The 10,277-nt window shown below is 43.9% G+C and overlaps 1 protein-coding gene across 9 annotated transcripts in view; it reads right to left on the bottom strand.

Annotated features, from left to right (window-relative positions):
• Positions 1 to 1,522: 1,522 nt before the first annotated feature.
• The window catches only part of NEDD4L (NEDD4 like E3 ubiquitin protein ligase), a 103,805-nt gene continuing 95,050 nt past the window's right edge, over positions 1,523 to 10,277 (bottom strand). For all 9 annotated transcript variants that reach the window (XM_042021525.1, XM_042021524.1, XM_042021527.1 and 6 more), the window contains 13 exons: positions 10,151 to 10,209; positions 8,775 to 8,840; positions 8,073 to 8,302; positions 7,279 to 7,400; positions 6,816 to 6,886; positions 6,617 to 6,712; positions 5,527 to 5,600; positions 4,460 to 4,520; positions 4,101 to 4,160; positions 3,647 to 3,754; positions 3,234 to 3,330; positions 2,883 to 2,955; positions 1,523 to 1,912 (listed from right to left, as the gene is read on the bottom strand). In XM_042021525.1, the coding sequence (XP_041877459.1) occupies positions 1,810 to 1,912; positions 2,883 to 2,955; positions 3,234 to 3,330; positions 3,647 to 3,754; positions 4,101 to 4,160; positions 4,460 to 4,520; positions 5,527 to 5,600; positions 6,617 to 6,712; positions 6,816 to 6,886; positions 7,279 to 7,400; positions 8,073 to 8,302; positions 8,775 to 8,840; positions 10,151 to 10,209 (1,220 nt within the window). In that variant the 3' untranslated portion in view covers positions 1,523 to 1,809. The remainder of the gene's footprint in view (positions 1,913 to 2,882; positions 2,956 to 3,233; positions 3,331 to 3,646; positions 3,755 to 4,100; positions 4,161 to 4,459; positions 4,521 to 5,526; positions 5,601 to 6,616; positions 6,713 to 6,815; positions 6,887 to 7,278; positions 7,401 to 8,072; positions 8,303 to 8,774; positions 8,841 to 10,150; positions 10,210 to 10,277) is intronic.

Below are 10,277 nucleotides of genomic sequence, written 5' to 3'. Positions count from 1 at the left end.
GAGTATGACACTTCTCTCAAGGCATTCCATGTTAGAATCAGCTGTGCTTAGTGTACAGGTTAGTGGGAATACCTGGATTTATCTATTCTCTCCCCAAAGCCGTCAGTCTAGCGTTCCCTGTCTACTCTGATGCCAGCCACTGTCTTGCGTTCCAGCTTTCTCTTCAGATGGAAAAGGTCAGGCAGGAATGTCAGCAAACATATCTAATAGAAAAGGAATCTTGAACTGCATTGAAGTACTATCCTAATCTTCCTCAGACACCATAACTGCTGAATGTTACTGGCAGTAAGGCTTCTTCCCAGCTGGGTGTTCCCGTACCCAAGACTCTGCAGTGTGGCTGGACACAGGCTGGACGCAAAGGTAAGGGCAGGGCTCAAAAACTGTTGGCAGTGAGATGCAAGTTTGTTTTGGCAAGTGCTGTCACTTTGCGTGGATGCTGGGGAACAGGCCAGGGCAGAGCTGCGGGTCAGTGGAACCAACCCTGCTCCAGCAGTGCTGTCACCATGTCACTGCACTGGGGCAAGCACAAATCTGTCACCTTTAATCCGCCACAAAACAGACGCAACTCAGACATTATAGTTTAGGCATGCAACATGTCATAGGTAACAAAATGGATTAGATAGCAGTGTATTTTAAATAAATCTTTGTGAGCTAGTAAAAAAGAAATTACAGAAATAAATTGCTGAGGAACATGTCTGCAGGCTCAGGTCTAGAGCTGGTTGGGTTTTCTTTTACACAGCAGAAGCCAAATTCACCAGGGGACAGATCTTGCACCAGAAGGACATGTGCAGTGGGAAGGAGTAAAATCCCATTAATGTTTATGCTCAAACCAGGTCTACCTTCCTGGTGGTACAGAAAGTGCCTTTAGAGTCGGTGCAGTTAGAAATGAACAACCCCAGTGTTAATTAGGTTCATTAGCAAGTGCACACAAACAGGAGCCAGAACAGAGCTGTGTTCCAGAGTGCCAGATTTCATTCAGAACGCCTCCATCGCAAACAGGAATGAGGAAAGGATGGAAAACAAATCACTGTACAGAGAGAATGACAGGGTTCAGCACGTTCTCCTAAAAGGCTTAATGCCAGCCCCAGCCCAGATGCTTTGTAGCACATGTACAGCTTGGCAGTAACGAGGCAGTTTTGGTAGAACAGAGATCTGGACATGCTGTGTCAGGGCTCTCCTGTGCCTTGACATTCTTCTAGTACTTATACAGAAATGCAACATCCAGCCCATATTTCTGGATACAGAACAATAGTGATGTGCTTAATGAAGAGAGTTGCTTTCGAGAGACAGCTTGTGGAGAGAAAGCTTCCAACAGAGCTTTTTCCTACTCTCCTAATGGCTTAGGAAAACAAGGCTCAACGTGCTTTGAAAAAAAAGTCTGGTATGAAATTCAGAAAAATGCTCATTTTTCCAAGTATATGATATTTAATTTGTAATGAAATAAAATCTGAAAATGTCTAAATCAATTAAGAAGTAAACATGAGTTGTAATACTACACCTGTAAAATGATTAATTCCATTCATTGTCATTAGAAATTGTGTAAAATATTTATTAAGGGTTTTGCCTACAGAGGCACAACATAAATAGAGTAAGTCCTGCTGAAACGTGATCAGTTCTCAGCTGCTGTGGGAACATCAGCAAGGCCACCCCAGGTGACAGTCCTGGCCTCGGGGCTCGGCCTCTGCGCTGCCAGGGTCTGCTCCAGAGCCCAGCGCCGGGCAACTGCTCTGCCACAGTTGCCCTTGGAGACCCTCAGGCAGGTGCCAAAGCCAGCAGAATGTGCTTGGAGAGGGAACGGGTGCCGCAAAGTTAATCCACCCCTTCAAACCCCTGGGCATTCTCCACGGCCATGAGGAGCTTCTCCCGCAGATCCTCGAAAGATTCATACAGAGGTAAGTCTAGGCGGTTAAAGCTAGAAGGGACAAGGAAAGAGTCACTTAATAATCCATGGAAAAACAGAGTTTTAAAGGACTAGAAAAGGTTAAATAATTGGGGTCTTGATTAAGAATGCAGCTTGTGGTCCACAGTGTTCCCCGCACACCTCACACCTGCCCAAGGTGAGCTCTCCAGTAACTGTGTTGCCTTCCTTTGCAAAGGTGGAAGCAGGAATTTGGTAAAAATCACTTAGGACAGGAAAAAAGCCAACAGAAAGCCCCTCACTGTGTTAGATGATGGAAAACAATCTTTGTCAAAAGACTGATTTCTTGAGGCTCAGCAAAGATATTCTGGATTTAGAGGACAGAGGCTTTGCTCTCTGCGGGGAAAGAAGATTAAACATCCAAGAGAAAGTCTTCCAAAGGTAAAAGCTAGCAGAGAATTGGAACCCAAAGAGGATGGGTTGATTTTGGAGTGTGTTCAGGGTAGTGTTGTTGTGTTTGTGTTTGGTGGGGGGTTTTGTGCTTTTGTTTTCAGGTTTGGTTTTTTTATTAAAGCTCATTACTCCATAGAATGATTAGTTTCACAGAGAAAGATCACCAGTCTGTACTGATAGTCAACAAAATAGTTTTCCAACTCAGCACAGTTTTTCTTTAAAAAGCCACATTCCTGAAATGTAACAGAGCAAGACAGATTTGTACTGAATGCTTTCAATGTTTGCAAAAATCTATAATCCAGGGTTAAATTATCTTATAACCTTACATTTGATTTGAATTCTCCAATGATTTATGGGCTTTCTATGGCTGTTTGATGATGTCTGACTTGCTGTAGTTCATTACATCCACTTACTAGGATGTGGGGAATAAAACAATATCCTTCAGTTTCTCAGTTTGTGAAGGCACTGGGGACCTACAGGATCAAATGCTGTTTGATGCAGAGCTGAGCATGGTCAGCAGCATGGCCCTTCTGGCAGGAGTAGCTCTGGAATTTATGCCTTGGTGACTTACCAGGTGTGAGCTCGGGGCAGCTTATCAGGACTTCCCCACTGCTCTATTGTAAACAGCTGAGGACCATTTGAACCTGTGTGAAAATGAAAAGCGTATGAAACAGAAATTGCTGGACACTGCCTAAACGTTATTTTTAACATGAAATGTTGGCATCAATTGTGGCTGGATTTTTCACCTGTTACAGGTACATTAAAGCAACAGGAACATGGTTCTTTCTTTCCAAGCCCAGTGAGTTGGTTTCAGAGCTTGTGTAATGCCAAGGAAGTGAGCTCAGACATCAGCATTTAAAACTCAGTACTACGTGGGGGTCAGAGGTTGGCTGGAATTCCCATTGTGCCACAAGCAGCTCACCATAAAGTTCAGCAAATCCGTTCATAGGCACACGTGACGTCCCGGTCACAAACTGCAGGAGCCGGATCCGTTTCTCAGCATCCATCAGCAGAACAGCCTGTTGGAAAATGGACACCATCAGCCTCATCCTCCTACCCTGGCCTGGATGGGCAGGGCTAAAGAGCAGCCCAAAGCCAACATGAAGCACCTTTTGTATGAGCCAACCCTCAGGACACAATGGATTCTCTCTGCTCCAGGTCCCATTTGTGGGCTGCTCTGGCAGGAGCTATACCTGCCCTTGCCTGAGTGAGGTGGGAACAAGTCCTGCCCCCCAGCACAACCCCCCCCCATTCTTAGAAGTTTTCATGAAAAAAAATTATTGCAAAACAGGGCAGTAACTTTCACCCTCAGTCAGAGGTGGTGCCCAGTCTTACCTTCCAGAACCACTGGATAACAGGATGATTTGGGCAGTAACCATTTTTATAGATGGTGTGTTGTCTCCAATCATTGACATCGACGTCACCAAGGCCACACATCAGTAACTGCAGGTAAACAGAACAGCGAGATGTTAATGAGGGTGTGGTTCCCTGCACTCTCAGGGTAACAAGGTGTCACTGCTCCTCAGGGCTCTGACCTTCAGTCACTTATGCACACACAGTGGAGATTCGGAGCTTCCACAGGTACACCCCCAACCACCTCCCTGAGTAAGTGCAGTTCTTTGCATGTCATGAATAGATTTATTAATTAGGAAGAAACATCTAATTTCCAACTCTGAGCAAGGCAGCTGTGTCTGCACATTCTCTCAGGGAGAGGGATGGATGATTGAAGAACCCAGAACATGGCACATCTGTCAGGGAATTGTCAGCTTGGGGCACCAAATTGACTCACCTCCAGTTCATTTTCATCAAAAATTTTAATCAGATCAATAGGAAGCAGTTCTGTGAATCCCTGCAAAGAAGAACAGCAAGTTAAAACTCTCATCCCACATAAATCCTAATTAAAAACATCCATGACCAAATTACTTCAAGCTCAAATAATTAAACATGAAAGAGAATGACCTTATTCTCATAAGGGAAAGATGATACATTCTTACACAAGATAAAACTGTAAAATCATAAAACGTAAGTATTCCATTTGCATTCCCTGCCAAGCTCCCTGCTCCCTTCACACAGACACCAGTGGGTAAGAAACCTGTAGTAGAAAAAAAATCCCTATTTTTGTGAAAGAAAGAAGCTAAAGAGCCTCACCTCCAGAAAGGCATTCATTTGCTTCTGCACTCTGTTTACAAACCGCCACTGGATGACCAGGCTGCAGAGAGAAACAAAACCCCATCAGAAACACAAACTCATTAGCAGGTCTCAGCCAAGTGTTCAGAGGTTTCAGCAATCCCAGTGCTTTCAGTTTGTCATTTGCAACTTCAGCAAGTTCAGGAAACTGAGCAGCTTTTGCCAGTGTTCCAATTTATTGGCTGGTGACTGATGGAATTTTGAAGAAATAACCAAAAACCCCAGTGGCTATGACTGAATCACAGTGGGAATATTTTCACTCCTGTAGGTACCGAAGTGACCAGACATTTTATTCTTCCCAGAACACTGAGTAATTAACAATTCCCAGAAAAGTCTACAAGCTCTGAGGAGAGCTGTCAGGACACAGCACCTCGTATCTAAATAAATAAATAAACTGCAGCATCGAAGGGACACCTTGCTTTCAGTACCAGCCACCCACAGCACAAACACCTCACAGGTGCAGGCATAAAAAATCAATTCCAGGCATGGAATTGGTCCAGGTCCAGGCATTGGAAATGAATTCTCAATTTACACGAATGTAGCAATTTTAATGCCTTTCATCTTGGAAAAGGCTCTGATGAAAAACGCCAGCAGGTATAATTGAATTATGCATTTTACATCCTGGTAGGCAGAAAAACTGAGAAAGCTGAAAATTAAGCCTAATTTCAGATTTGGCCAATTTTTGGTAGGAACACTGGCACTGGAATCCTGGCTCTGGTCTGTGACTGGCAGAGGAGGACAATGGGATGAAGGCCAGGCTGGAGAGCACCTTCTGGCTCATCTGAGCTTGAGCCATTTGTTGGAGAAGCACATTTCCATGGGGGGAATTTCAGGAAAATCAAGCATGTAATTTAATTTACTCTTTGTTCTTGTATCTGACTGGATATAAACAATGTTAACAGTAAGATTTTTTTTTCCAACGATCCCTGATGCTCTTGTGCAGTACACACTACAGGAATTGCAGCAGGGTCAATTGTAAGTACAACTGCTCTTCCTTACTCCCATGCATATTTCACAATGATACTTACTCAATGTATTCCCGCTTGTTTTCATTCGTTACCATGATTTCAGACCCATTGGGCTTCAGGTCCACTTGATATGTCTGTATTTTGGAAGACCAAAAAACCTGTTATTTGAGGACATCTTTCTCCCAGAACCCACTCTCCCTGAGCAGCGTTTTGCAAGCAGTATCAGGAAATCATTAGTAAATTGATTTACACTTTTGAACAAAGTGGCACTGACAGAAGGGAAAACTGGCAGAGAGGCTGGCTATTTACTAATAATTTTATTATAATTATTATTTATAGATATGTTATATGTTTATAAAAATATGTACATTATATATACAAAATTATAATAGTTATTATTTATAATAAGTTAAATCACATATTGAAATTGCCCAAAACCCAACCAGTGTATTACAAAACCTCTCCATCCTGTGGCTTCAATACTCTCCCTAGTTCTCCATGTAATCCATAACCTTATGTTGCTTCAGGAAAAAGGCAGTAAGCACTGGAAAGTGGATCAGAATGTTTTTGACAGGACATTGAGTGCATGGTTTGAAATGTTTGAGTCAGTTTTTATGAAAGGCCCTGTAATCCCCAGGTCCAGTTGTACCTGGAGCCAGGATCTAGTAAACAAATCTCAGAAGTAAACAAAGGGAAAATGCTAAAGAAGACCATAAAAGCCTCTAAGCAAATTAATTTAATTTAATGTCTACAACATTTTCATTTGTAATGGAGAAAGATACCCATAGACTGTGACCCTTTTAAACCTGACCGCTTCCCCCTGTCGTACCAGCTGCCTCTGCGACAGGCACTGCAGAGAGAGCACCTCCCTGCAACCTCAGAAACCCAAACAGTCCCTGGGCTCTGACCATCTTCCAGCTGGACTGTGGGACACCTTTATTCCTCCTCATTGCAAGTATTTTACTCAGCTGCACATCCAGCTTGTCCCAGAGATGTCACAGCTCCCTGACAGCAATGTGACACCCCCAGTCCCAGCTGAAAACACAGAGAGGTGAAGGCTGATCAGTGACATTCACCACCACGAGACTGCTCAGTACTGAGGTATTTGTTGGCAACAAGCAGTCCTAAGATGTAAATAACCTTTACATACCTGTCCAAAGTTTTCCTCATCTATGCAAAACATGAGATCCAGCTCCGTAGGGTCGTTTTCCAGGATCCACTTCAAAGAGTTGTAGTATTCGCTATCCTAGGGTAGATCACAATTAGGCAGTTTGAAAAGGGGCAATTAGTGCAGAGTTCTAGAAACCCAAGGGCCTGCAAGCACTGGCATGGGTTAAATGGGGTCTTACCACTGACTCCATGTCTTTGAGAGTTATGGGCTTCCCCAGCATCATCTTGTAGAAAGGTCTGATGAAGAAGCCTGTGAGGGAGAGGAAAACGTTACCTGCCTTGCCCTGCACCTGCACAACTGCTCGAGGGCACCACCCCTAGCATTTCCTGTTAACTCCTGACTGTAACAGCCCTGCAACTGCAACAGCATCACAGCAGCTCAGGTTTATTTAGCTACAGAAAGTCCCATTTTTCACTTTCAACAGTTATCCACTAACCACCACATTCCACTGACCACCCTAACAATGGCAGAGAGAGCCAAAAGATGGGGAACTGAGCTCAGGACACTATCCCATTTTAAGAATCACCATTCAATTCCCAACAGGTCTAGTCCCAGACTGTCCCCAGAACCTGGGGCTCTAAAGCAGGTGCATTTCCCTCCCCAAAGCCCAGTGGCAGCAGCAGGGCAGGAGCAGGACTCACCGTCCAGCAGCTTCCCGTGGTACACAGCCAGGCCGGCCACCCGGCCAATGAACGTGAAGTACGACAGATGGTCTTCGTTACAGAGACCTGAATTAGGATTAATCTGAAGTGTATAGTTGTCCCTTTTTTGGGGAAAGAAAAAAAATAGCTAAAGAACCAAGTCTTTAAATAAGCAGATACTCAGATATGTTAGTAAGTAACTTGAGCTTTGGGGCATTTCCCTTCAATAGTGTCATGGGGCTGTGTCCAAGTTCTTTCCAGTCTGTCCCACACCCCCCAGAGGGGCTAAGCCTGGTGCTCCCACCACAGAGCCACTGAGGGCTGACGCAGCAGGAAACCAAACCCACTGTGAGCAAGAGACACCCTCTCTCCCTTGCACTAACGGATTGCTCCAAGATTTTAAAGGTGGGCAGCCCCCAGTTTAAAGTTCTGGGAGGCCACTGCTAGGGAACTCCTGCAGTGTGAACAAGCAGCTGCATTCAAGCTTGCTCTACAGCAGCACTGGAACTCTGGGCAGCAGAGGAAAGAGGCTTTTCTGTGACATTGGTCCCTTCACCATTACTGGCCTCAAAAACTGCAGTTTTGCTGCCCTGGATATTGTCTGAGCAATGGAAATGTTTTCTAGGCTCTCAAGGACCATTCCAAAGGCTCTCTGAAGGGCAGAAGGAACAGGGCAGTGGTGCTGCCCAGGGCACCCTGGGAAGGAGGAGCTACCTCTGCCCAGAGCAACTTTGCCTCTCATGCAAAATGTAATGTATATCCCTTGAGAATAGAAATATTTAATGGACACTTACGTTGCTGAGTATTCAAAGAGACCATAGTAAGGGTTAAACATCTCCTTGGACAAGAGAAAAAACCACTCTCTGGCCACACCTCCATAGTCAAGTCCTTTTTCTGACTCAAATTCAATCCAGAGCCTGGCTTTTAGTACATCAGGTCTCTTCACGGACATGATTCTTCTGTAGGACTCCTCAAAAATGTTATTTCTGTGTAATTTCATCTCAAATCTGTTGGGTATGTCAGCCTGTGTCAAAGAAGATTAGATTATCCTTGTTAGTCTCAAGAAATAAGTCTTTGGGCGAACTGCTGACTGGTAACAGCTCAATGACAGATCAGACACCTGGTGTTCCCGTTCCCCATGTTTTTATTTCCCAGTGCTCTCTCAGTCCACAGGTTGAGAGCATGGGGGGAACTGGGCCACTTCCAGAACAGTGCTGCAGACTTCCATGGTAAATATTTGATGAAAACAACACGAAAAGTAACAAACAAACAAACAAACAAAAGGGATAAAAACTGAGTGTGCTCTGCTTTAAGGGCATTTGCATTCATCTAGAAAAATGTGAGTCTTAAAGACTTAGAAAAGCTTTTTGTTGAGAAATCCATCAAATTCAAACTTTGCTTTTTGTTTTTGGTTCCTTCTTGAGCCCTTCAGGAGCAGCACAATGGAGTAACCTGACAGGTGTGTCCTGCAGCCCCCCCGTGCTGGTTCTACTCACAGGTTTCTTTAACTTCTTGCGGAAATAGTCGTATTTCTGCTTGAACTCCCTGGAGTACGGCACTGCCTGTTGGGAGCAGCAGGAGAACACATCATTCCAGCTACTCAGCAGTTTGACACCCCACAGTATTTAAAAGGAACGTACAGCCCTGCTACCCACACATTGTGCCATGGGCTCCCTTAAACCCACCCATGATGGAGAGCAGCCAGGAGAGATTTAAAAATCCCACAAAATGACATCATTTTACTCTGATGATAATATAACTTTACTACAGCCATTAAATAATCTTTCTACGTGTTTCCTTTATTTAAACACAACATGAAATGCTATTTAAGTAATTCTGTTTGTCATGGTACCAGAAATATTATTATTGAAAGCATTCAGATGAATCCTTAGTGCTTCTGTGAAATGGATTAGCTCCTGCTTTCCCTTAAAAACCAACAAACAAACCACTGTCAGTCACTCAAGGGGACCATGACCATCTCATTTCCTTCAAACAAACTTTCTCAAATAGTCTCTCCCATTTATGCTCAGCATTTCTGGGGAGAGACCTATTAACACTTTGCACAGTGCTGTTTGTGAGGATCTCAAGTTTTAAATGCCTGACAAATGGGTAAATCCCTCCAAAAGCAACCATGGTCAAACAAGTGACTATTATTGATATTATTAATAAGCAATTGGAATTACACCGTGCAGCAGGCTCATCTGCTGTGTCCTGAAACTCTTAAAGGTCCCGAGGATTTACCCAGAATAAAAAGATACTCTTGGCACCAGGAAACATCTTGGGATTGGAAGTCTAATCACTCAGAATACCATAAAATGGCATAAACTGGCATAACTCAGCACAAAACCAGCATTAGAATGTCAGAGTCACTCTTTGATGTTTTTAAAATTTGATACTGAAGTAAAATGGTGTCTATTTTTTTCTAAGGCTGATATTCTGAAATCTCTGTTTACCTGCAAGAAGTTTTATGTCTCTTAAACTGACAGATCCACTTTTTGTCTTTTTTTTTCACACTTTGAATCCACATAGGCCCACCTCTCTCCTCCCAAGTGTCAACAGCTTTTTATTGTCCAGAGATCCCAAAATGAATAGAACGATGTGTCAGCTCAGTAAAATCCTACTGTTAGTAATGACCCAGGTAGTGGGTAAATAGGAGCACTTCTCCATAGGCATCCCCAAACCCTTAACAATCTGGGAGGCTCCCCAGAACGTGGTGCAACATTCCCAACTTCTTCTGACTTAGGATGTGGACCAGCAGAGCTTCTGCTTCCCAGGCTGCCCATCCCTGATCCGGGGAGCAAGCAGGGCCTGCTGTGGTTCCAGCTGTACCCAAGTCAGGGCATTTAATGGAAAATCCCACAGCAGTACTTACTGGGCCTGTGATGGCTGGGTTCTGCAGCCTGGGGTCTTCCCACTGGGTAATTTTATTATCTGCAAATAACAAAAGAAATGATCCCATGGCTTCTCTAGTACCACACTATGAATTTCTGTTGTTTTTT

This window comes from Corvus kubaryi, unplaced genomic scaffold (assembly GCF_017639235.1).
Source record: "Corvus kubaryi isolate FWS band 111438036 unplaced genomic scaffold, C.kubaryi_AGA036_p1.0 37149, whole genome shotgun sequence".
Taxonomy (NCBI): Eukaryota; Metazoa; Chordata; class Aves; order Passeriformes; family Corvidae; genus Corvus; species Corvus kubaryi.
The sequence above is the reverse complement of the archived record's forward strand: the minus strand, read 5'-3'. Positions and strand labels throughout refer to the sequence as shown.